The sequence below is a fragment of the Astatotilapia calliptera genome, chromosome 4 (genome assembly GCF_900246225.1).
Source record: "Astatotilapia calliptera chromosome 4, fAstCal1.2, whole genome shotgun sequence".
In the NCBI taxonomy this organism is placed as follows: domain Eukaryota; kingdom Metazoa; phylum Chordata; class Actinopteri; order Cichliformes; family Cichlidae; genus Astatotilapia; species Astatotilapia calliptera.
The window spans coordinates 18,157,612-18,185,104 of record NC_039305.1 but is presented as its reverse complement, the minus strand read 5'-3'; the positions used below and the strand labels follow the sequence as shown (position 1 = coordinate 18,185,104).

Below are 27,493 nucleotides of genomic sequence, written 5' to 3'. Positions count from 1 at the left end.
TATGCCACGTTAGCGCTAAAGCCGAGCCAGATGTGTATTTATTTTTTTGTCTGGAAATGGCTGACAAAACTCCAGAAATGCCTGTGAAAACTGTAGAAATCATTTAGAAAGCCACTTTCCCTTAAGAATACAATCAAGTTTTGAAAAGGAGCAGTTAATATGCGTGTTTGCTGCCAAATTAAATCATTAAAATAATAAAAGAAAGCTTCATCTTTCTCATCTTTGCAAAATATAGTCTAAAGAAATAGCAAAGTAGTTTGCATGTTATTTTGTAAGTATAGATTAAAGTCAATAATTTTCACCAAACAGATGATTAGCCTTAATACTAGACTAGCAAAACTTTATTGTTAGTTCATCATTATTGATTGGCTCAGGAATCCAGGAAGAGTAACACAGAGATACAAACTGTGTAGACACGTTCCTCTGTTGTGATGCATTTACTTCCATTATTTTCAGTCCAAAGGAGGACTGGGAGGGTTTAACTGTTATATAATTCATATTACATGTGAGGCAAGTCTAAGGGGCTAGGGAAAAATGGCTGTTTCCCTAACTGGGTAGCAAGTGATTGCAAGTGAAATTAAAAGTGAGTAAAATTTGCAAAGAGGGAGCTGCACCAAAAACCTTTGGTGATGCTTTGGTCACTAGCAGGTTGCTGCTGTAGCCAGTAGATTGTATGCAAGACACCACTTGTCTACAAACACTCCTCATTTTACCCTGCAGGCTGTAGTGAAACTTGAAAAGGTGTGATGCAAACTACAAAAGGGCAAAGGTCGCCTTCAAATTAAAAGCTCTGCCTTATCCTGAACCCAACATATTTCAAAATTTTCTCTGCTTCAAGTTTCTGTTGCACTTTTCAAAGTTTCTCTACCGCTAATTTGTGTTTGGAGACAAGTTTCTGTAAGAGAACGAAATACATGAGCTTATGATCGTTGGTCGGACAAGGTGTCTTCACCCCTTCCCCCCTGATTCAGGGCCTCCTTCCAGAGGGCAGCAGAGTAAAGAGTTCATGTGAAAGTTTGGTAGTATATTCATGGTTCTCTGATGCTACAGTTGTCCCTGATGGGTGGTAAGTGACACCTGACAGTCAGCAATAGCCAAAAACAGTGTGAAAAGTGGAGCTGGGGTTTGGAGGCGGCGCAGGAGCTTGCAATGGACAGCAAATGTGACCAGGCTAAAGCAACTTAACTAATTACAGGCCTTATCATAGATTTATCAATTGGCTGTGTAGGATGTTATCAGCTGATCCATCAGCTGTTGTGAGCTGGCTGTGAGAGCAGCTCCTTTGCTGGGATTGAAGCTGAGTTTGACTTTGTGGCATACCTGAACGAACTCCTTCTTCTGCTTCTTTTCCTTTTACTTTTCACTATATTTTAAATCTCTTTTAATCAATGCTGTTGGCTTAGCAGATAAAGTACATCAGGTATTATATGGTATGTCATTATCATTTTTAACACTTTTTGAAATCATTTTCATGAGATATAGTAACAAAGACAAACCCTGAACATATTTAAACCCTGAGCATGAAAGAGCTACTTTTAATGTATTCCACTAGATTTGTTGTTCTTTGCTGGAAAAGTCCTTGTCTGAAATTCATTGACAGCTAAACTAAATGAGAAATGTTTGACTTGGCTTCCATTTACTGAGAGCTCTCCGACTAAACCAGATATTACTATCAAAGTTCTCTTTTTCACAATTATTTTCCTCTTCAGCATGGCATCATTAAAGATCCTGCCTCAAACAGAGCCAAAAAAAAAGCCTGGCAAAGCACCACAATGTAATTTTCTTTATAAAGTTCACTTGCACAACAGCTGATGTGTAATTTCCTGTGAACAAATGCTGCCCTAGCCGCTGTAGTGTTGGTGCAGTGTTCTTCAGCTGAACTGGCAGCAAATCACAAGTATAGTTTCCTTGAAAAGTCTCTGTGCACTGAGTACTGAGGCACACATTGAATATTCCCTCATTCTCAGTGGAACAGTGCTGCTTGCAGAGCATTAAAGGCGGTGAATAGGAGGCTAGCTTTTGCATCTCCTTAATAGGATTAGAAATGTTTTAACCATACAACATCATCACTATTAGGGTGAAGCAACAGAAGGCTGTTTCGTGGCATGGATCCAAGCCAAGTCCCAAAAGCCCAAGCTGAAAAATTCACAGCATTGTGGCTTTAGTCGTGTCAAAGTCTGTTTACAGAACCAAGAAGGGTGAGAGGAGCATGACAGAACAAGTTGGAATATTGGATTAGGTCCGTGCATATCCATCACTCAGTGATTTGTTTAATGATAAAATATAATGAAAAGGAGTTTTCTTCCGAAGCCCTATAGATACTGGAAATCTTGTAAAAATGAAATTGTATTGTATGAGACCTTTTCAAAAGCAGGAACAAAAATCATTAGAATTAACATAATGTGTGACTGTAATAATACACGTACTATATTATCATCAATTTGTGTTTTACTTTGCAATAACATATTTTATGGATGCAGACGAAGCAGGGATCGATTTATTTCTAGTCATAAGAAAAACACTCATGGGACACTTCATTAGTTACACTTCGCAAGGAGTAGAACTGCCTTAATTCTTCATGCATGGCTTCAACGAGGTGCTGGAAGCATTCCTGTAAGAGTTTGGTCTATATTAACATAACAGTATTGTGCAATTGCTACCCATTAGTAATGTGAATCTTCCATTCCACCACATCCCAAAGTGAGGTGATTATTTGAGGTTTGTGGCATGATGTACTATCCTGCTGGAAGCAGCCATCAGAAAATGAGTACATCATAAAGGGATGGACACAGTCAGTAACAATAACCCAGTCGAGTGTAGTGTTTAAAAGATGATCAGTTAATACAAAAAAAAAATTCCTACACCACAACCTCCAGCCTGAACTGTTCATACAAGGCAGGTTGGATCCATGCTTTCAAGGTTCAAGGTTCTTTATTTGTCACATGCATAGTTATACAAGTATAACACACAGTGAAATGTAGCCTGACACGCTCCTCGACATGTGCAAAAATGGGGGGTAGAGGAAGAACATTACACATATATATAGTATATACATTGGGTAAATGTGCAGTAGTAGCAGCAAGCAGGTGAATTCTGTACATTAATATGAATAGACATCTGACTATTTTACAGGATAGACAATATAAACATTTCATTGTGTTTATAACAAATTGTGACCCTACCATTCAAATAATGCAGAAGAAAGTAAGACTGATTAGGCCAGGCCAAGTTTTTACAATCTTCTGTTGTAGCCTCAGTTTTCTGTTCTTAGCTGACAGCAATGGAACCAGTGTGCTCTTCTGTTGCTGTTGCCCATCTACTTCAAAGTTTAACATGCTGTACATTTGCAGATGCTCTTCTGTGTAACTTGCTTATAACGAGTTGTTATTTGAATTACCGTTGCCTGTGTGCCTGATCTCCTCTGACATGGCATCAACAACGCTTTTTTACCCAGTGCACTGCAGCTCGCTGGATATTTTCTGGCTGTGTGTGGAAAATTCCACTAGATCAGCAGTTTTTCAAAATACTCAGCCCAGTCTGTCGGGCCAATCATGCCACATTCAAAATCTGCAATGTTATTGGCTGATTAGATATTTGCAATAACAGTCAGTTAAACAATTGTACTTCATAAAGTGTCTGGTGAGTGCATTTAGTTATGCGCATATATTAGTGTTTAGAATACGCTTTTGTTTTTCACTAAAAGGACTGTAACTTGTGCATTAGACACTGACCCGACCATAATGCCATCTACAAAGTTCTTCATTCCTGCAGATATTAAAATACTCTTTATGAATTTATGACAAACACGCAATAATACCTTTTTCCTTCTGTGTGCCCATTGTAGGTGGGTAACCTGGGCCTGCTCTTCATGCTGCTGTTTTTCATCTACGCCGCCTTAGGAGTAGAGCTTTTTGGAGAACTAGGTGAGTTCATATAACATCCTAAAGACTGCCTTGAGATAGCAGCTAAATATTTTGTGCTCTCAGAATCAGATAGTGTTTGGTCACACTGCTATCGATTCAGTAACAGACAGTATCTATTCAGGATGGACTTAATTGGAGAGATTTTGCTTGCCATTTTCCTCTCACCCCTCTTTTAACTTCTTCTTCTCTTGATCCTTCTCGCTCTTATTCTCAGTTTGCAATGAAGATTACCCATGTGAGGGTATGAGTCGTCACGCTACCTTTGAAAACTTTGGCATGGCCTTTCTTACATTGTTTCAAGTCTCAACGGGTGACAACTGGAATGGCATTATGAAGGTACAAGGCAATAGTATGAAGATATATTTGAGTCAGTCTTATTTACTAGATTGAGTGCATGTGAAAGGCTTCAGTCTGATGCTACACAGGGTAAACATGCAAGTATATTTTTAACTGTGATTGAGAGAAAACACTATTTAAAAATAGACTCTTTAATAGTAAACTGTCAACCATCCTGGCCTTCTCTCTAATGACAGCAATGACAGCAACTACACATGTTTCTTTTCTTTTCCAAATATTTATTTATAAGTGACTTATGTATGTATGTATGTATATATATGTATATATTGTACTATTCTTAGTTAGCGTATTGTCTGTCTTGTCTTAATGTTGGTTTAAAATGGAGCACTGTAACAAAAAATAATTTCCCCCAGGGATCAATAAAGTATTCTGATTCTGATTCTGATGATTCTGAAAAGGAGATGTGTTAGCTCAGCACAGGAAGCACACATTTCCCTACTGATGGAAAGAGATGACTGCCTCGTGCACATGTAAAAAAAAAAAACAACAAAAAACCCCACCAATTTCCTCTGAAATCACATCCACTTCCACCAGGAATAATCACATCTCCTCCACGCTCTGAGGCTGCACGGGAATCAGAGATTATGCTGTTGTGTGTCGGGTGTGGACCATTAGGCACACACTCGATGCAGGCAGTGTGGATGATAGCGGGCCATGAAGCAGGACAGCGGGCCACAGATGGTGCCCCTCAGAGTAAATCTTAGCCATTTTATCCATCAACTTGCTACCTGGGCTGTGAGAGAGGTTAGACCTGCTCTGCTTTAGTGGAAAGGAAAGCAGTAATTAGTCATGCAGTGACGATAGAGAGGAGGAAATAATGAGGGAGAGTGCAGCGGGGAGAAAAAGGAGGCACTAGCCGACTGTAATAAAAGGGAAGATGAGAGGAAAGGAAAGGGGTTAAGAGAACTGACCAGTTATTATGCTTTCTCCTCTCCAGGGGGTGAGGGGCTGTGGGTGTGGGATTACAGCAAAAATGCAAAACAGGGAAGAGAGTGCGTTTGAAAACGGAGGCTCGGATGAGGAGAAAATGGAAATATTTAAGCAAAGAAGATGGAAAAGGATGCAGAAATGATGGGAGCTTTGTGAAGGGGCACAGGGTCTGTAAATGTCAAAGCAAATTAGACAGAAAAGACCAGCTTCAGCTCAGAGGGCTAAAATTGTTATGTGTGGTCACAGCCTGGGTGAGATATGTGTACTTCCTCCAGAAAACACTTGTCACTTTGGTTCTTCTCTGCCTGAACTCCGCTGTGCGCGTGTTAACCAGACTGGAAAACCACTAATAACTTTTCAAAAGACAAAAGTAAAAATATCGTCCCCTTGTTATTTTGCACAGAAGCAAGTGTATGAAGATAATACAAGCAGGCATGACTACAAAGAGCCTTGTTAGCATGAGAAAGATAATTCTAGCAGTAAAATTACTTTTTGTTGTGAATGATTAAGTTGCTTCAGGGCTGAGCTCGCATCAATACATGACGACTTTTAAATTTTGACTCGAGACTTCTTCTCATCATCTCCGCCACTTTCCAAATATTCAAGAAGAAGCTCTTAACCAAAGAGTGACATTTGTGATATCTTATCTGTTTTGCTCCCTTTCACCCAAAACTACCCTTGACCAACCTCTCCTCATCCTCTGTCTGACCAGGATACATTGCGGGAGTGTCCACCAGACCACGGCACTGATGTGGACTATGCCTGCAATCCAAGCCTTCAGTTTATCTCGCCCATGTACTTTGTCTCCTTCGTGCTCACCGCCCAGTTCGTGCTCATCAACGTGGTGGTGGCCGTGCTGATGAAGCACCTGGACGACTCCAACAAGGAGGCCCAGGAGGAGGCGGAGATGGATGCAGAAATTGAGCTGGAGCTGGCCCAGGGCACCCTCTGTTGCATGGGCGCCCCCGGTTGCGGGGGTGGGGGGGTGGATAAAGGACTAGTCGTTGCTGGATCGAGGCCTGGAGGCACAGCGGGAGGAAGAGACAGAGGAAGTGCCCGAGGAGAGAGAGGAGAAGGAGTGAGAAAGCTGCGACACGCAGTCACTGCTGCGCACCAGGGACCATATAACTCCAGTGACTCCAGCCAGACTATGTACTCACCAGCACAAGTGAGTCTGTCTGCGTGTGTGTGTGTGTGTGTGTGTGTGTGTGTGTGTGTGTGTGTGTGAGAGAGGGAGAGAGAGAACAAAGAAAGTACATGAGGATCTTTTTGCTTGGTGGGAGTGTGAAAGGCATTTTTGTGTGTTTGATTGAATAAGCATGCGTGTGTCTTTGTGCCTGAAAGTAAGGATGAGATATCTATGACTTTTAGTTTTTTTAGCATCAGTGTCGAGCCTCATAAGGAGACTTGCTGATGTTCTCAATCTGCAGTAGTACTCTGATAGTTCTACGTCTCTCATAGCGATAAAGAGAAGATGCCCAAATGTTTGCTCCTTTCTTTCTGCAGTGTCCACTCTGTCTAAAACCTGAGTGTAGGGCTGCTCAATTAATCGAATTTTAATCACGATTACGATCTGGGCTTTCAACGATCATTAAAAATGACAGAGCCGATTATTAGCCCCTCCCTCATGCTTTACTCTCGCGCTGCTCCGTGTGGCAAATCAAGCGCACTGCTCTGCATTTCGAACATGCGTGACAACAATTAAGAGGACCCGAGGGAAGCTCGGAAAGCTAAGCAGAAGTTATTTGGAGAGGAGAGTGACTGCCGTTGGTTGAAAAGAGAGGTAAAAAAAAAAACTTAAGTGGTGTGGAAACATTATGGCTTCGCGGAGTCAGACGTGGATCAAGTAGACACAGTGTGTAAACTTTGCTATGGTGTCGTAGCTGCACCACAGAGCAACACTGCAAAGTTCACATTTTTCATTTATTTCTTATATTGCAAACATTTGCACTGTTATCAGTATTTGCACACTATTTTATATTATTTTTTAAAGTCATTATTCAATATATTGTTATTGTTAAACCTTTAAAGCCGGTCAGAGCAGCATGCTCGTTTTGTGTAACTATTTTTAAATCCTGCTAAGCTAGCACAATAAATTTTTTTCCATATGAAACCAGAGGAGTTGTACTTACATCTTATGCCATCAGCTTGTCCTAGGTCACGGTTTCCTTCCACATATAGCTTTGCAAAAATTGCATAAAAAGCGCTTGCAGGAACAAAAACATAATATTCCAGAAACACGCTTTGCTGATCCGATCAGCTGTTCTTAACACTTCCCACATTGAAAAAGACGTCAACGCGAACTATCGCAAGTGACGTCATTTTTGCGGAAAATGTAGTTTTTTACTTGTAGGCCTTAGAACTCGAATTGCACTGCTGGAAATAGTTTATTTTGATGCACATGCACATTCTTTGCAAATTTGCATCATAGGATTGTTTTTTTTGTTTTTCCTGCAGTATATAAAAATTGCTGTATCTCCAAAAATAAAACTATGAAGACACTCAAAATAAATTTCCTGTTGTTGTAAACGATTTTTTGCAACTTTATTGTATTTAAAGTTTTGAGGGATAAACCTCTTAAATTTCTCCAAGTAGAAATATATGTAAAAAAAACAAAACAAAAACGATTTTCAATTTTTTTGTAGTTTATTGCACTTTTTTGCAATTAATGTAGTTACTATGGACTTAATGCATACACATTTTTAAAATATGGGCTATAACAGTTGTATTGATGTATAGCAACTTGAAATGCTCCCACAAATGGCACTACAGCATGTAAAAAAAATATATATAAGCTCTGGCGGACAAAATAAATATCGTCAAATAATCGTGATTATCATTTTTGCCATAATCGAGCAGCCCTACCCGAGTGGTCACCGCTTATTGCAAGAACAATATAAATAGTACTATAAGACACTATTGAATACATACAAATGTCAGGTCTGACACAGATGAAGTACAACCTTCTTTTTAGATGCTGTGTAAAAGGAAAATAATAAACAAATTTAATAGTTTGTAAATCTTTTAAAACTTGAATTTAATTAAATCTGGTACAAAGAAAATATATCAAATGGTGAAACTGGGTAAAAAAGACTGGCCTGGCGAGTAGTTACACTTTACTAGTACCTGATCAGACTCTCCTTTTTGCCTTCAGAACTGCCTTAATTCTTTGTGACATCAATTCAATAAGGTGTTGGAAAATTTCCTCAGAGATTTTAGTCCATAATGACACAGTTGGTGTCGATTTTCTTTTAGCTTTGCAGCCTGTTGATTATCTGAGTTGCTATCACCATCCCGTCAGCTCAACAACAAAACATTTTGGACCAAAGAAATGCTGAAAAGCACTGCTGGTAAACCTAGTTTCTCACTGTAAAACTGTAGTTAAAACCTCATGCAAAGAAAAAGCATGTAAACATGAATCTGCCTCAGGTATTCCTTTATCCACACCTGACTAGGTGTGGTCAATTAGCAACAGCTGAACACTCTTGCATTTCCACTGCAAAGAGATTAGGGGCTGCAGAGGGGCGTAACACACAGGTAACAAAAAATATGTGGAGGCAGCATTAATGCTAAACTGGCCTTTTACAGTCCAGACCTGAAACTCATTGAAAAATTCTTATTATGAAACAAAGAATATGACAAAGAGGTTGTGAACTGATGAAATTCTTTATGAAGGAAGACATGTACATGCAACTTGTGAGGAAGGGATGATAAAAACCTGCCCACATGTTGCTTAAATTAACTTTAAAATGAGCGTCTTTGAAAAAAAATCTCAGTTTCAACATGTTTTTTGTTTTCTTTGTGCCATTTTCGATTGCACAAAAGTCTTAAATGTTTCTTTTTAGAAACAGAGTTGTTATTGTATGCACGCTTTATATATTCCGCTGTAAGAGCTGCTATCATTTTTTGATGGAGGCTTCCTCAGGGCTGAGTATGTGGGAATTACGCAGGTAAATAAAAATACACAGGTACAGCTCAGACTACGAGCAGACAGTGCACATGAAAGGACTTATTATATATTATTACTGCGATATTTCTGTCTCTCTGGCTGTCTGTCAGTTTGCTTCTCTTTACACGGTGTCAATGGATTAGTTCATGCAGGGAAAATTACATATTTGACGAGCAAGCTGCAAGAATACAAAAGTGATAAACAATGTCAGTAATTTCTGTTTAAAATGGTTCTGATGTCAGAGAGAGAGAGAGAATCATTGCTTGATTTCTTTTTTAGTAAAAATTCACTGACAGCCCGCATTTCTTGAGTGCACTCAATCAGTCGATCTCTTTGTATAAGTTGTTAGAACTTTTGTTCTTTTTCTTTAAGCGATTTTGAAAGATGGAAGCGAGGGCCTGGAAGGTTAAACATTTACACAAACAGATAAAAGGAGAAGAAGAAAGAGATGCTAAGCAGTGACTTAGCAGGAGTTTTTGCACAAAGCCAATTGTTTGAATAAGATGAGTAATAGAAGTGTTAAACCATTAGGGAGAAATTAAAGGCATTTTCCAAAATCAAGCTAAACAACTAAAGTGATATCATGTCGATTTTGTGTATGAAGGTTTTTCGCCATCTTCTCTGTAGCCAATGCAGTCAGCGAGGAGAGGTGAAAAATGTTAATCACTTATTCACTGAAGCTTTTTTTCATTTAGGCTTTATTAACCTTTCAATGCTCATTTGAGACTATGTGAGCTTGCATACATATGTGCACAGGTTACGCTTTGGAAATCATAATTTCACTGCCTACATCTAATGTGTGTGTGTGTGTTTGTGAGAGAACGAGTGGAAGGGTCCCTCATTTCTCCTCGCAGTCAGCAGAGACGCACGCTTTCATTATGAAATCATTAATGATAGTCTGAGATTTCCACGCAGAACCACACACATGAAGATGACTCACTGGCTGCCATGAGGAATTTCACCTTTGTAGAGCTAAACTTGGCTGCACGGAGCCATTTTTAGTTCAGCGTTGGCTGACGAAGGAACTTAATGCAGACCAGGGAGAATAAACTGGCAGCATCCTGTCTCTCTCTGTCTTTCTCTCTGCTTCTCTTTCTCACAAGCGATGCAGTGAGGGATCTGGCAGTGCGATGTAATATCTTCAGAGCACGGGTCCTGGGGTTTGAGTGTGTGATTGTTCGTACCAGGATGAGTGTGTGTATGTCTGTGAAAAACATTGTCAAATAAATTGCTGTAATATTACTGCTAGTAATACTGCTACAGTACTAATCAAAAATCTTGAGACATCCCAAGTCGAGTCTTTGTACCTCACCATTTTCAGAGGTATGTTTTTCTTTTTTGTTTCTTTTTTGCATGTACATATGAATCATTCAAACATAAAAAAGACACCTAACTCAAGCAGATGAAGCAGTGTCTACATATAACAGACAAAAAGCTCATTTTAAATTTTTTCTCACGTAATTTTTTCCCATTTCTTTAGTTGCCAAAGTTAACACAGTTTAACAGTCATAAAATATTTTTTTGCACCAACAAAGTAATCAACAAAGTAAATAGTAAATGGACTATTTCAACATGGTGTGCACTTTGTCCTTAAAAAATCTGAGGAAACCAGACAAGTGAAGAACAAAGAAGAACTGGCTTGAGTAAAAAAAAAAAAAAACTTCTACCGCAGCAGATGATCAGTATCTGAAAGTCCTGCCCTTAAGAAATAGGGGGGGAAATCCAGCAAATACCTGATACAGGACCTAAGACCATCTACTGTTTACTGAAGTCTCATCAGAAATGGCTTTCAAAAAGCTATTCTTAAGGAAGGGAAACAGGGAGAAAAGGCTGAGGTATTGCAATTACATCAGAACAAATGACTTGTGGATTAAGAATCCAAATTAGATTTTTTAATTGTCAGATCAAACGAGTGGGGTACAACAGTGAGCATCTGCAGCCAGATACATGTTCTGTAAAGTACGGAGGAGGCTCTGTCATGGTTTGTTATGTATCATCCAGCGGTGTTGAAATTTTCAATTATGAACACAGAAACTACCATTGGATTTGATCCATCATGTAATACCACCTGGAAAGCATCTGATTGAGCACATGACAAAGATCCCAAACACACAGAAAAACATAGAGAAAAACACACAATGGAACACTATTGGGCCTGGATTGGCCTTTTCAGATTCCAGATGTGGGATCATCTTGACAGAAACCATCAACATCCAAAGACGAGCTCTGAATGTCTTTCATGAAGCCTGGAGAACTATTCCTGAAGACTACTTAAACAAATGAGTCCACTCTGTGATAAAGAATAGAGGTGAAATATAAACAGATGAAGGATGGCTCAAGATTTTTGCACAGTCTAGTATTTTTAGAATTAGAGCTACAGTGTTCATCTTTTGTATTCATCTACAAAGCTGATATTTACGTTATTTATACAGAGCAGACAGCTCAGTTGAACTTGGATTTTTGGTGCAACTAATGCAATCTATAATGTGCTATATTAAACACTAAGAAAGTGCTTTTTTTAGAGAATAGTGCAACACCAGTAATGCATTGCACAGGGACTAAAGGAGCCACTAGAGGAAGTTGACACATGCACGGTGAGAGAGAGAGAGAGAGAGAGAGAGAGAGTACGGGCATAAGAGAGGACTGATAATAGCCGAGCCAGTGACAGTCAGATAGAGGCAGTAATTAATTTCAGCTCTCTCCTCTCCCCCTCTCTCAACTTCCATTCCCTGCAGACGAGCCCTATTGTTGTCCACTAATACAGTTATTAATGGAGGCCACCACATAGGCCACCACAGTCAATCAAACATTATTTTTATATTAAGCTCTCAACCTACACAGAATGGACTATCTCAGGGCCTCTCTGAGAGAGAGAGAGAGAGAGAGAGAAGAGTATGTTTTTTTTATATGTGCATACACCGAGCTGGATGTAGCCGAGTCAGTTTGTCTTTGTGCCAAAATGCGGCACTGCAGCTCTGTATCAAAACCCAGCATGATTTAGGTGTATTTATATCGCTGGGAGTACAGTAACCTGTCTTTTGAATCACGAGCCCACTCACTTTCAAAACATGAACCATGAGTGATTGTAATATAACCACATGAGTCAGAAATGTGTGTTTGCATAAGAGGCCTAAGTATAGGCATGTGCGGCGTTGTAGAAACGTGTTATGAAAGTAGGCTTGCGTGGGGATTGAAGAGGAGTGACCCTGTTTCACAGCATCTTTTGGGATAGATCTGCTGATGTAATACGGTTATTTTGGCTGTTAAGAATGTGCTACGGGCACAATCACACATCATTGTGAAATACAGAGTCCCGCTGCGAATCACAGACATCATTTTTAAAGTAGTCCCCCCTCCACCTTTTTTTTTTTGTCAGTAGTTTCCTTTTTCTGCCAGATTGGTTTCTGGGAAAACCAATCTGGCAGATGAGATTCAAGCAAGGAGGGATCATTTAAGTCAAAGGGAAAAAAGAAAAAAGAAGCCCTGAGTGATTCAGTCTAAATTGCTTTAAACCTAATAATATCCAACTCACAAAGCAAATGCTTAAATCTTAAATTGTTTCAACAAGGTATTGAACAGCCTAATTGAGGTGATATATCAAATATAATTGCACCGCTCTCACTGCTCAAGGCTTTGATAGTAAAATTATGTGTTACTTGGCTAATGGTTTGGAGTTATATTATTGAGGAGCTTTTTTTTGTTGTTGTTTAGTTTTTTCCCTTCCCAAAAAAGAACAAGTGTTTAGCCTTAAAGGCCATCAAAATCTCATTTATTTATACATAATATCTGACAGTGTATGAGAGATTTATTTATTTATTTATTATTTCAGTTGAGGAATGTCAGAAAGGAAGGCGTACGGAGTGTGAAATGTACTGTCGTGGGGGTGAATATGCACATGAGTGACATGAGTGTGTGTTTGCGTGTGAGCACAGAGTATGAGAAAACTGCAAAAGCATACCAGCGTGTGCACATGGGCACTTTTATAACCCTTTCGATGGTGTATGCATTTCCCTGCGTGTTTCTCTGTCCTCGCATGTCCGCATGTGCACATGTTTGCGCCTGCGTGCATTCTGGTCTGCCGCCCCCCCGCGTCCCCTGCGTATGTGTCCGTGTATGTGTGCGTGCGTGTTGTGTGTGTGTGTGCGCGTGTGCGTATGTGTTCCAGGAGAGCCAGTGGTTGGACAGTGTATCTCTCCTGATCAAGGATACCTTAGAGGGGGAGATGCTGATGATCGACAACCTCTCCGGCTCTGTCTTCCACCACTACTCCTCTCCTCAGCTCATCTGCAAAGACTGCAAGGGCCACCCGCAAGAGGTACCACCCTAAACACACATGAATACAAGCATGTCCACAGCACACACACGGGACCAAGGGGAGGGTGAAATAATCTCAGATCTGGTCACATTTGCAAGACAAATTTAACACATGTATTAATTTTTCAGTCAAATATTTAATTGGCGTAACGTGTTTCGGAATTCAGTCAACACAATTGTTTGTGATAGGCTCAGGCTTACAGGACAAACATCCAAGGATCTCACTCTGAATAATTTACTAGTATTGAAAAAAGTTCCACATCACATTAAGGCTTTAAATAAGCTACCCCTGCGTTGCCAATTTAGCAAGGTTTGGACACTTTAATGAACCCATTAGCAATGTTATTTCACAGTGAACCCAACAACAAATCTACTGACTTTCTGGGAAAGCATTTTACTTTCGCTTCAAGAGAGTCGCGGGTGAATCTTCGGCCCTCCTCGTTCACGGTTTCTGCAGTTCTCAGCTGCATTCTGTGAGAAAGGACAGAGTGAAATATAAATCAACAGGAAAATATCCAGAATGTCTATGAAGGGATCTACTTTGTTTTGGCAAAACCAGGGTAACCAAGTCTTTTTTCCTTATTGTGTTCAGCAGACCAGCTCTGACAGTGTAAAAATGCAATTGAAGGAAGATAAGGCTGTTAAAAGTGCAGTTTCTTGATTTCACATTTTAAAATGCTGATTTCAACAGAGTGGAAAAAAACGTGTACGCTGGGCATGCCAGATTATAGCTATTCTCATTCCTGTTAGAGAAAAGCCCGTCTACAAATAAAACACTTTTACACCTGCACTCTGAAGGGAAAACCAAACATCATCCTGAGACATGTAATTCCTAGCTTCCAGATGCTTTATAAAAATGCCTCCAGGTGTTGGAAGGGAGAAACAAAAATTGGCACCCTAGCGCCAAATAAGTGTAGAGGTAGAAATTTAATTCCTGAAAACATCTACTTTTCTTTGTAGCTGTGCAAATGTGTATAAATATAAAGCTAACAGCATTTGCTAACCTTCAGTTTGCGGTTTCACTGACTGGCGCACGTGTGGGATTGTGTACTCTGGAAAATCTAATTTTAGGCTGGATCAAAAACCAAAATTTGGTAAATCATACAATTACTTTGTAAAACACAGGATTCCCTGAATACTCACACATTCACACGCACAACAAGTTGCAGGCATGTAGGGGGTTGCACGTACTTTCGTGGATACACACAGGGGTCCATTAATCACACCAAGCAGTCTGAATGGAAAGTGCTGTCAAAGTCCAAGCTTCATAAAGTGTGTCAACTGCTCTATGTGCTGTTTTGTTACAGTATAACAGAAAGTTAAAGCCTCTAAAAAAGCCCAGCAGCATAAGATTAAAGCGACTTTCCATATGTGCAGTAATGTGACTCAATGAGGCCCACTTAATGCATGGCACACAGGCAGCCATTCTTGTTGCTGTATGCATGCAGGCACGCACCAACAGCCTGTTTTTCCTGTTCTTATATTTTAGGGGCGTTTTGTAAACAGGAGATCCTGCATAAACCACACACCCCCACAACATACTGTCCTGTGCTGGTGTTGTCTATCACAATGACAAAGTGCAGCAGGTCATCTCAGAAGAAGCAATAACTGGGCTCTACACCTCCTCATCTGTCAGCCCTGCTTTCTGCCTGTCTGCAGATGCTGTCAAACCATCAATCTTTCCTCGCTCCGTTATACGCTTCGCCTTTTTCCTTCGGTAGCTGCTCTCCTCTGGCAATCCCTTTGTCTAGCCCAGATTTACTCTCTCTGATGCGGTGCTGATCTCCTTTAATTTGCCACCTTCTTTAAACATCAGACTTGCAAATTGGGTGTTTTCGTGTGTGCGTGTGTGCGTGTGTGCGTGTGTGCGTGACAGAGAGAGAGCTAGTATGGGTGAATACACAGATGAGTCTTTTGCTGCTGAGAGTTCTGTGCAGATTTACTGTGTTTGAGCAGACAGTAAGACACAGCGGGACACCTGGGTGCAGCGTGTGTGACATTGGAAATATTCATCAAGGAACTAATAAACACGAGGGACGATCCACAGCATGAGAGTGACTGCAGTTTTGGTTTGCAGGGAACAGTTCAGTGGAGCAGAGGAGGCCTTCGCTATTAATTTGGCTGCAAGTATAAGAGGCCACTGCTCAACACTATATGAAAGCTCCTCAACATCATTTTCACTGAATTTACTTTTGAAACTAATCAAACCACTAGAAAATGTTGCTCTAACAGGCAATTCAAAGTTGAAACTAAACTACTGTTAATGGTAATATTAAATGCATCTCATTGAAATAAGCAAAACACTGTTTGTAAAATGAAAGGATAATAGCGATACTGATTTTAAGATATCAGCTGTTCCTGTGGTCACAATGCACCGTTAAGGAAAAATGGTGTACAGTTTTGTGGAAAACTTTTGGACATAAACATTTCAAGGTGCAATTAAAAGATTTTGTGACCTCACCCATCAAAAGCAGAAACCTTGTGGGCTCCTGAAAGACTTAGTGGACCTCTGGACCACTTATTTTCTTTTTTACAGTACTGTACATGTACTGTGACCACTTGTGCTTGCATATCTGCATCATCACATCTGAGGAGGCAGAGAAATCATTTCAGAGAGCTGATTGATCCACAGTGCTTAAATTGACCCAGAGTGGCATCTGGGTGTGTGCCTGAGGTGAAACAGTATTATTTTACTATTTCCACATCATTGTGTATTCTGTAACGCTGTGCATTTTGAGCTATGAGTGCATTTATTGCCAAATGCAGTTGGTGAGATCGGTTTATTAAAATGCAAAAATCTTACTTGCTCCAAAAAAAAAATCTAAGCTAATTCGTCCTGCATAATTACGAAGAACTAAAGAGGACTGAGGAGGATTAAATGCAAGAGAGCAGAACTTCCAAGGAGCAGTTTAAAATAGCAGAAGCACTGTTAGTTGTCCAGAGGTGTACACGGAGACAATGTTGAGGTTTTGCTTATCAGGGGCAGTCACTAAAACTTCTGATCGCACCTTATATACGTATATATTTTTATTCATTATGCAGTACCATGTGTAATACCACAAAGTATGAGATAGTCCTTCAGTCATTAGTTATAAGACTATATATGTAGAGAGTATAATTTAGGCGGCAGCACGGTGGCACGGTGGTTAGCACTGTTGCCGCACAGCAAGAAGGTCCTGAGTTCAATTCCACCATCAGGCCGGGGTCTTTCTGTGTGGAGTTTGCATGTTCTCCCCGTGTTTGCGTGGGTTCCCTCCGGGTACTCCGGCTTCCTCCCACCGTCCAAAGACATGCAGCTTGTGGGGATAGGTTAATTGGATAATCCAAATTGCCACTAGGTGTGAATGTGCGAGTGAATGTGAGTGCGAATGGTTGTCTGTCCCTATGTGTTAGCCCTGCGACAGACTGGCGACCTGTCCAGGGTGTACCCTGCCTCTCGCCCTATGACAGCTGGGATAGGCTCCAGCGCCCCCCGCGACCCTAAAAAGGATAAGCGGAAGCGAATGGATGGATGGATGGAGTATAATTTAGGAAGAAGAGGAGTTCGGCACCTGATGCCATGGCTGCCATAGAGCTCTGATCTCAGCATCATGGGCATAGTCTGTTCAAACAGGTGACAGTGGTGACAAAAGGAGAATTAATGGCTGCAGTTTGCGTGAAGTTAAGTGATCACTGTATCGTGTTGACAAAGTTCATAGACTCTGGTAAATGATCATTTGTTGTCATAGTTCAGCAAGATAAAAGAGCAAGAGCACCTGCTGGTGCACTTATGATATGATATTCTGACTGTTAAGACTCATGCAGATATTAATTGTGCTTATTTCCTCTGCAGTCAGCAATCTTCTCTCATGGCAGTGCTGAATAGAAAAATACCTTCCTTCACTGCTCTAAGGCTGCAGTGGACACTTCCAACTGGTCCTTGCCCGAGTCCCCTATCTCGTTAGTGAAGCCTTCGATATTTCTGCAGTTACCTTGGAAGCAGCGGTGTAGCAACTCTTCCTGTGCCTATTGTGCTTTTTCGTTATCTCTGGAGGCCCAGCCAAGAATACAGAAAAAGAGAAGCTCCCGTTTCTTTTACCTGTCGATAAATAAACCAGTTGACTCACAGGAACCTTTTTTCCACAGCTATTTGCAGCCCACCTCTAAGGCGCTAAAAAGTCACAGATGTGGTGCTCTCACATAAGTGAGGAGTAATATATGGAGGCAAAACAGAAAGTGTTCTTTCAAATTAATGAGTTGCTGTGCTTCTGTCTTGATTCCTCGCCTTTGCCTCATCCCATCTCTTTATCTCTTTCTCTCACTTTCTTGCTCACTCTCTCCTCAGGGGCATGGGCAATGGTAATTTACTGCCTCATATTAGCCATGAATCTTTCGTTCCTCTATGAAACTCTCACTTCATTGTATTTCACTTGGCCCCTTTTAATTCCCCATGCTCTGGCCATTTATTGTTCTGTGTCCTTAAAGAAACGCTGCCCGAGCACTGCATCTCCACAACACTGAGGTTCCACTCCAGCTCACGGTTTGCACTGTGCTCTGAAACCGGTGCACAAAAAGAAAAGTATTACAAGAGCAGAGAAAAGTGCCAGCAGGGAGGCTCGATGCTCACGTGTGGCTGATAATTTAAAAGCAATTCAGCAGCTATATGGGCCACGTTACCCGCAGCTCTGATGAAATGAACCTAGCTGGAGCCAGTGTTGGAGCAGAGAAAAGAGAAAGTAACACTGTTGTCACATCTGAGTGACAACAGTGTGCTTGGTAATGTTTTCTTTTTTGTTAACATCACCACGCTTGATAGGAAAAATAAACATCTTCACTCTCTTTTGCATATACATGAAGACGGCGCCGACACGTACACGAAAACGTTGCATGGATACCCGCCTCATCCAGCTTCCCATCCAGCCTCTTTATTTGCGTATATATTGATGCCACTAAAAAACAATTGCTCACTTGATGATGATGAAGTAATGTCACTGCTCTCTTGAAATCTCTCATCCTGCCTCTCTTTACAGACAGGCGCCATGGCATTTTGGCAACTTTGAATTGTCAGCATCTGGTGAACCAGCTTGGTGGAGGTTTTATCGAACTCGTCTCTGTAGCTCATGTTGGCCTTTTAACAAAAAATAAAACAAAAAATCATGCAAGATATAAATAATATAGATAGATATCAAAATAAACTAAACCTTTAAAAGTTTCATTTCTATATCCACCAAAATGTAAGCCACTGAAGTCGTGGCTGGTTGCTATGAACCTTGCGCTAAACATGTAAAATTTTACTGAGCACTGATGAGACCATGTTTTATGAAGTAGAAAGTCTGAAACAGTTGCCAGTCCTATTCCCTATGCCTTTAAAAGCATGGATAACTGAAGTATATTCTTTCCAGCAGATCAGGATGGCAGAGATTGAACAGGCTTCCTTGAAGTCAGAGCAACTTTCGGACAAGTCCTCATCCCCTGCCCTGCCGGATGACCTCAGCCTAGATGAGCATACTGCCTACCAGCTGCTGGCGCAAGAGGGCGAGGTGGGTATAAGCAGAGTGAAGAGGAAAGACACCATAAAGATTTTCACTTTAAATATGGATTTTATAGCTTTACAGTGTGTCCATAAGAAGGCTCATTTTCAGCTAGGCCAATCTAAAAGTCAGTGTATGAACGTTTAGGGTTGTTTTAATGATAGGCAGCTCTAGTAATCCTGTCATTTTAGGGGCACTAAGGTTTTGTACACTAGCTCTGATTTACAACATTGAGCCATCTTTACACAGCTCTGAGTTACAAAGGTGTGCAGAGTAAGCGCCCGCTTAAATGTCACTAGGAGGATATTAGTACTATTATCATTTTGCCGTGCTGCACACTTGGTTGTCATCTTTAGACGGAATTTTAAGCCAGTTTCATGTGAGTAAGACGAATAGAAAGAGAATACTGCACCACAAATTCAACAAGATACAACATTTAGTACAGGAAAACTGTGTCAGGCTAGTATTGACCAATCAGACTTTGGCTGACAAAGCAGGCTGACAAAAGACGATTTACAAGTTAGCTTTTATTGTAGTTTTTTATATTTATCTCCACTGATAGTTGGGAGGTAAGCAATCACCAACACATGGAGCAGGACGTCACCAACCTGGTGTTTGTTATACGCAAGCGTCAGAAGAAAATCAACGCTCATTGTCCCCAGAGGCTAGGTCATTGGATAAGAGCCCATAGGTTCCACCAGCTGCTTTATATTTGACGTAAATACAGCAGTTTACCAGCACTTTGTTCCAACCCCGCAGCAGATTTCTTTATTATTACTTCCAGGAAGCACAAAACAAATGAACCCTCATAAAATCATTTTCATGGCTGCGCTTTAGGCTCTCTCGCGATTTGCAGATATAAACCTTTAGGTTCCAAAGATGCCTTTATCACTTTCTTTCTATGTATCAGGGTAACTATCTTGTCTTTGGAGAGTCGACAGTCTCTATCCTCTACAGTCCTTCTCGTGAATAAATCTTTCCACCAAACTCCCCTCAATCACAATTCGTGGTGGCTCTCTATGAACCCGCCCAAAGCTTGCTTTAGACTTTATCTTTTATGCTTCTCCTTTGACAGTGCTCCCCCTCTGGTAATTGCACACCTGCTCTGTACCTCCCTCTAGCCTCACTATCTCCATCCCTTATCATCCATCCATCCTAGATATCCTCCTCTGTAATGGGGTAATGCTCCTTGGTTCTGGAGAGCTAGATAAGCCTGCCGTCACCAAGCATGGCTGTGAACCAGTGCTCATTAGAGGAGAGGGAAGGAGATGAGAAAAGAAGGGGAAGAGGGAAAGAGAGAAGGTGACAAAGGACGTAAGGTTAGGGTTTTAATTTGCCCAGCGCTGTTTGATTAAAAGAAATCTGGTGTCAAATAAATAAATAAATCCGTTTTACACAGTCACACTGAGGGAAGTCACATCTCTGCCCAAAGCAAGCCCTTACAATATAAAGCACACCATTTTTACTTAAAAGCTTGTCTAACATTAGGGTTAGGGCTAGTAGTGTCATGGTCCTGGGCCATGTGGGCCCAGTATTCTTAGTTCCTTGTATTTTTGTATTTCGTTCCTTATTTAGGCCATGTTTCCTGAGTTGCCCTGTTGTGTGTTGTGTTGTGTTCCCTAAGTGTTTTCCCTTCGTGACTCTTACCCCCTGTGTGCCCCTCTGTGTATTTATGAGCCCTCGTCTCTCTTTGTGTTTTATTCTATGTTTTCCCCAGCCCGTTATGTCTGCGTTCTCCCCGTGCTCTCTCTCCTCCTGTTTGAACCTCTGTGTACTTCCTGTTTTACTTTGCCCATCTCCCATCAGTGTTGCGTTCACTCCTGCCGTGTCTTGTTATGATTATCAGTGTCACCTGTGTTCCCCGTGTGCATCCACTTCCCCTGATCATCCCTCATGTGTATTTAGTCTCTGTGTTTCATGCAGTCTGTGTCGCGTCGTCTGTGTTACCACCCCCTGTGTTCCGTATCTCCAGCCATAGCTTTTTCTTAGTTTATGTCCAGTTTAGGTTTTCTGTTTGAACTATTACCCTTGTACTGCCCTCGCTCTGGTTTGTTCTGTTATCAGCCATAATAAAAGGCTCACTTTTGTTTAATCCACTCCTGCATCTTCGCTTGTGTTCGCGTCTGGGTCCAACACACACATTCCCACACGGTCTATCTCCACGGACCGTGACAAGTAGTAATTATGGTGGTGGTATCTGAAGAGATGTGTGTGCAGGGGTAGAAGCGAATGCTTGATAAGGCTATTTGAGATTTCACCTGAAATGGGGCTGTTAAGGGGCTCGGGTTGAATGACTCAGAGGTACAGTACACTAATGAAAGCACAAAAGCATTCCTGCACACCCACTCTCACACGTGTACCAGCTTATTTTTGAACTCTTGCCTTCATCCGCCTCCTGCTACTCACTTCAAGCCATCGCGGCCTGTTTGCGGATGCTCGGGAATTTCAAACCTAAACATTTAAGGTCACGAAATATAGGATTAACATAACAATTAAGAGCTCATGTTCACACTTTGAATTGCACTGAAATGAAAAGCCAAAGAGAATGATGTGACTCAGAGGCCATGTTTAATATCTCCCCAGCACCTTAGGGGCTTTTTTTTTTTTTTGCCTCAACCAGGAACCCTCAATTTAAAATACATCACATGAATTATGGATTAATTATTGCTTTGGAGATGAAATGAGAGTTTAAAGAAAATTTTATGCTAACTTAATGATCATCTAATCATCTTAATCATACAAGCTTTTCCAAAACAGGTCGCAGCAGTTTGCGTCACAAATTGAGCCCATATGTCTAATTTAGATATGAAGGAAAAAGCATCCACTGTTCTGGATATTTGTTAATCTTCTGTCTTGTAGGTAAAGTGCAGCAGTGACTCTCCCAGCTCTGAGGAGGTCGAAGGAGGAGGTCACCAGATTCAGACTGTGGTGCAGAGCCAGCCATGCAGAGCCCTCAGCACGGGCATTGAGATGGAGATCGTACTGCAGGAGATGGAAATGCAAACACACGAACCACGTGTTTGTTCACCTCAGTGCAGCCCAGGTGAGTAAATCCACAGCGCAACAAACACATAAGCACAATAATGTGAATTGCTTGTTGCTCTGTGTGTGTATATTGTGTAAACGAAATGCTGTAATCTTAAGTGACAGCCTCAACAAAATGCTGCACAATTTGGTTAAACAGCACTTCAAATCAAAGAACAAGGCAATAAATTAAATTCAAGTAATTATATAAATAAACAAGAGAAGTCCACGTACAGTAAGTCTCAAAATGCGCCTATAAGAGGTGACGAGGGGGGAGTCTAAGGAAGAAACTGACCTCTGCAGTAGGATTAGCTCTATATATGCACATGTACAGTTAGTTTTTACATCAAATGGCATCATATTGGGTGTATTCAGGCCCAGACTACAGATTAATCCGTCACCATCTTCTGTATATAAAATCTGTCTTTTTAATACATCCTTAACCCTAAAATAAAATCTGGTTGTAAGAACTGACTAATAATGTCCTCTGCTGGTCTCTTAAGCAGCCATCCCAGTACCTCCCCGCAGTAGAAGCCTACGTTTGTCAAGAGGCCTTAGGCTGGCCTCCCGAGCCTCCAGAGCCTCGTGGGCTTCGTTCCGCTCCCCTGGAGCCCATAGGAAGAAGCTCTGCACACAGGTAAGAGGGGACGAGGGACCAAATAGATAGATTACGGTAAGTTAGATGATGTTTGACGTGGAAACATAAAAAGACAGTTGTGAGGTTCTGTTGAAATATATTTCAGTAATTGCTAACTAACAAATGATGATCAAGTAAATATAATAAAGGCAGGCTTGTAATCAGTACTGTTACAAGTCTTAATGAAAAAGAGAGTTGGATTGATGAGCTCATTATCTCTCTCCACTCTGTCTCTTATCTCCCTCAGTACCCTTCCCACAGTGATTCGTCCCTCGCTACAGGCAGCTCTGAAGGCAGCCTTCAGACCACCTTGGAAGAAGGACTGAGCTTCAGTGTGTCCCCACCTCAGAACTTAGACTTTCCACTGTCATCAGCTCCATTGCCGCTTATGTGTCCTCTCCCTCTGCCTGAGGACACCACCTCCATTTCTTCCCCAGTCCAGACCCTGAGACCAAGACCGAGCCCATCGTCTGGTTTAACCCTTCTGGCCACCAGGGGTCACCAGCGGAGTCAGAGCAGCGGGCGTGGCAGCACCAGCCCTGGGTACACCCGCGATGACTCGATCGACCCTTCAGATGAGGACCTGGGCATAGGGATTGGATCGTCTATTGGCGGTTGTGGCTCCAGCCAAGCAGGCAACAGTGAACACTTGTCAGAGGCACTTAGCAGCTTGTCGCTGACATCACTGCTATCACCCAGCTCCCTGGTGTACCCAGGAGGAGCAGTAAAGAAGTGCAACAGCACAGGCAGCCTGGACCAAGGGGGGATGCTGCTGTCTTCCCGGAGCAGGGAGGGTCGTAGGGAGATTATGGGTCTGGAGCTTATGGACCCCCAAGGCTTCTTGGCCAACCCCTGGACTGGGGTTGATACAAGAAGAGGAGAAGGAAGAGGGGAAATAGGAGATGGAGATCAAGGACTAAAGGGGAAGAGCTCAAGCCAAACAACAGTAGGGCCTTGTCGAAAAAACAGATGAAACCCAATGTTTCCTTTTTGTTTGTCTCTCCATTCCTTGGATCTGAACTCATTGCTATCCCTCTCGCTCTCTCTGCCTCATCGGTGAGAGAAAGGTCTGATGACACACGATTCCAAAACCAAACCCTCATCTTGCCCCCTTAACCCATTTCTATACATTCGTGACAAGCCCATGTCCTATTTTGTGCTATCTATGGGAGTGGTTTTGGTTATGGTCTGTTGGTGTGGAAGTGGCCTTTTCAAGGTCCAAGAGCTTCCACCAACTTGGCGGCTGTACCAGTATGGGAGGCCATGGAAGCTTCTGATCACACAGCAAACCCAGAAGGAGATACAAAAGGGTTTGAACTCAAAGATACAACAAAGAATCTTCATGTTGCTCGACTGTAATTTCCTTTTTCCTGATGGCTCGGGTTCACTGAGGTTAAAAATGCAAAAACAGAAGTAACCAAACAAGAAATAGCAATCCATGCCAACAGAGGGTGTTTTGATTCGCTTATGTCTCCAAGGCAGTGTGGCAAATACACGGGCGGAGGCTTTGTGATGGAGGAATATATGAAGGCGGGAGGAAGACTGGGGCAAGGAGAAGGCAGGTCATTTGTTTGGCTGGAAAAGCAGAAAGCGGATCTAATGTCCATCTGTTCTGGCAGACGGAAACAACAGGTCTTACTCACTCTGGCACAGGAGCTTCTGCTGAGATCAGAGTAAAATGTGAAGGGTGGAGGAAAGTTCAGGAATGTGTGCTCACGTTTGTGTGTGTGTGTGAGTGTGTGTGAGAGAGCACCGCCTCAGGTATCTAAGGCAATGAATTAAATCATTCTCACCGCTGCACCGCACCTCTGTGTTTTTGAAACCAGGGGGAGAGGTATCAACTGAGGAAAAGTTTCGCACGTCTTTCAGCTTGGTCTTCAGTGGCACCGGGAAATGGAAATAAATTAACAGACTGTGGAGGTATAACTGTGCATGGAGTGATTCGTGAAATTGGTTATTTTCCTTTCTCTTGCCAGCATCTCTCACTCGTGAACATGAAGAAATATAGTATAAAACGGAAAGCTAGGTTGGATGGAGCTTCACAGACGCGGCCAGGAGAAACAGCGTCGTGTGAGCGGCCCAGCTACGCCTACACTGGAAAATGTGGTTTGCAGCTCCCTCGCTCAAGTGAGACTTCAAGCACACACCTTTTTTGACGCCACTTCCTCTCACTACGTTTAAGGATTTAAAGCGAATGGACAAAAAAAAAAAGAAACCACCCTCACACAAAAGTGTTGCAAGGGTCCTTGACTGCATGATGGGATTGCATTTAACCAAGATTTTTAACTATATACAGAAGTGTATTGACATGTCAATGTTGGGTGATAACCATGTGATTTCTATTCCACTATTTTTGTAGAAAAGAGAATAGGCACGTGCAAGTGTTGCCGTTAATTTGTCCCGATTTAATTTAACCCATGCAGTGTCTTTGACTTTGTTGTCTAGGACTTTTTTTGGTCTGCCAGTGGCTTCCAAGTTTTCTAACATTTTTCTAAGGTGTGGACAGTGTATAAAACAACGAAGCAAAAAATTTCAAACAAACTCTGTGCGCTGAAGTGATTGTTCCCTCCAGCACATTTCTCCTTGGGAACGCTGGTTCCTCGCGATTTGATTTTTCTAGATGTTGGAGTCTCAGAGGACAACCAGAGGTGGGAACAGCCATACTCACTCACCACATGGGGACTGTCTAGCTCACGGACATTCCCTGCACAAAAGGGGACTTTGTTTGCTTTTAGTCTCCTATGCTAAAAAACAACAACAAAAAAAACCACACAAACAGCGTACACCATCTCTATGAAAGCTTTAATTTGAGCGTTACACCATAACATATCGATTACGGGCACATTAGTGTTCCTTAAGCATGATTCTGGGATTGCAATACAGTATGCTTATTCTTGAAACGACACAGTGATGCACTCAGCCCCCCCCCCCCCCATCTTTTCACACATATAGTATGTTGTAGCAAACTTTTCACGCACGGAGATTTGATGCGAAAAGCTGAAACTGTAAGAGCGGAACGAGACTTGGCGTCTTTTTGGCTTCCACCACTCGATTAACTGCTCCATCCAAAAAGGAGACGTTCATCTTTAAGCCTGATTTCTAAGAGGTAGACTGTTTTATCCCTGGAGTTTCAATCATTACCTTATTTATTTTTTTCCATTTCTCAAGAGGAATGAGGTGATGTGAGAAAATCTGAGGGTTTGACCTTTTTTATCATGCAAAATCACTTTGATGACTATGTTTTAGCATATGGTGTTGGGTATTAACGAGTGAGGCATTTGCGTGTGCGCGTGTGTCTGTGTGAGGGACTGTGTGTGCATGTGCGTTTGTGACTTCAGGTAAAGTGTTTGCCTTTTTCCTGAAATGTCCTGTTTGTCAGTAAGGATAGCTGGCGGGGTTAAAGGTCGAAGAGGGAAAAAACACAAAGCAACCAAGGGCTGTTTTAGCATTAAAGATATATCCTCTTATCTTTCTGAGACAAATCCTTGTGTCAGTGAATATGGCATCAAAGGTTAAAGCCTGACTACACAGCAATAAATGTTCTATGTGTATGCCCTGAGTAAATGATGTCAATGTGATTTTTATCTCCTCGGATTACAACAGTACTCATTTTTGTCTGTTTTTGCTTCTGCACGTCTAAACTTCCAACTGGTCGGATAGCACCTCTGCCCTCTCCAAAACCAGTCGCTAGAGAGATGGGCTCCAATTGGATAACATGAGTAAATGAGGTTAACGAACTCAGGTCGGGGGGTAAAAACCACTAGTTTAAATTTTAAAGATAGCTGTAAAGCTGTGCTCAGACAGAAAGCGAAGCAAATTCTCGCCTTGCTTTATTCGCACAAGTTTGACAGCTTGAGTGTTTTGTGCACTGTGCGCTCACACACTACAGGCGCCGGACGTCAGATACAACAAGCAGAACAGTGCACCAAATTTGTGCGTCAGCAGAGTGTGCCTTCATGCACTGTGTGTGTGTGCTACAGCTCTCACTTAGACTGATGTTCAAGACCCCCCTTGTCTCCTTTTATATTTATGAGTACAAAGGTTCAGCAAAAGCACACATCTTTCCTAACGTGTTTTTTTGCTCCAGTCCAAGCTGCCTTGATCAAGCCTGCGTCCCCCTGTACACTCTGTATTGTATGCAGTCATGTCCGTCTCTTCAAAATTTGCTTCACCTTCAGTCTGAACACACCTTAAGAGTGTACACTTCACGTTTGTACATATCTTTGTATTTTGATCTGCATGTGTGCATTGCTGCCAGTGATCATGAATATATCGTTAGTATGCATTTCATAAAACTGTACAAAGGTGAAGGGAATGCCCCGGATGTTTCTGACTGCTGCTATGAGACCACTGGAGAATCAGTCACAAAAAAAAAAATGTTTCTCCTCCAACAAAAACTATAAAATGATAAAATATTACATTTTATGTAAAAAATCACACACATCCAGTCTTCATTTTTATGCCTGTGTTTTGTTTTTTTCCACATTTAAATGATTAAGCTTGTGGTATGACAGCCAGGAGGAAAGAGGTTGGATTGTGTCAGGCAGGGAAGACAAAGCCAACGAGACTGCACCAAAAGCTGTCCGCACCCGACATGGACAGCTGGACAGAGTAAAGCTAACAGACAGCGCGAGAGACCGAGGTAGTGAGATGGTGCAGGAGTAGGAGACTTCTCCAGACAGCTTGTCATCGGCAGTCTTGCCCAGCGGAGCCGTCAGCGCGAGAGAGCACATTAAGCATGCACGCTGAACTCAGAGGTGTTGTTTACCTCACACCCTCAACCAGCCAGCCCCTCCACCTCATCTAACCTCTCAAAACCTGTTCTCCCTCCAGGCCCCTGTCCTTCAAA

At 41.8% G+C, this 27,493-nt stretch overlaps 1 protein-coding gene across 4 annotated transcripts in view; it reads left to right on the top strand.

Annotated features, from left to right (window-relative positions):
* Window positions 1-26,208, top strand: part of cacna1ia (calcium voltage-gated channel subunit alpha1 Ia) — a 203,092-nt gene extending 176,884 nt beyond the window's left edge. The window contains exons 30-37 of one of the 4 annotated variants that reach the window (XM_026165258.1): window positions 3,845-3,923; window positions 4,138-4,259; window positions 5,923-6,378; window positions 13,364-13,474; window positions 18,855-18,992; window positions 21,843-22,026; window positions 22,511-22,644; window positions 22,892-26,208. In XM_026165258.1, coding sequence (XP_026021043.1) covers window positions 3,845-3,923; window positions 4,138-4,259; window positions 5,923-6,378; window positions 13,364-13,474; window positions 18,855-18,992; window positions 21,843-22,026; window positions 22,511-22,644; window positions 22,892-23,617 — 1,950 coding nt within the window. In that variant the 3' untranslated portion in view covers window positions 23,618-26,208. Of the gene's footprint in view, window positions 1-3,844; window positions 3,924-4,137; window positions 4,260-5,922; window positions 6,379-13,324; window positions 13,475-18,854; window positions 18,993-21,842; window positions 22,027-22,510; window positions 22,645-22,891 lie in introns of all 4 variants that reach the window. The other 3 variants (XM_026165257.1, XM_026165256.1, XM_026165255.1) reach the window with 3 other exon arrangements.
* Window positions 26,209-27,493: the final 1,285 nt, after the last annotated feature.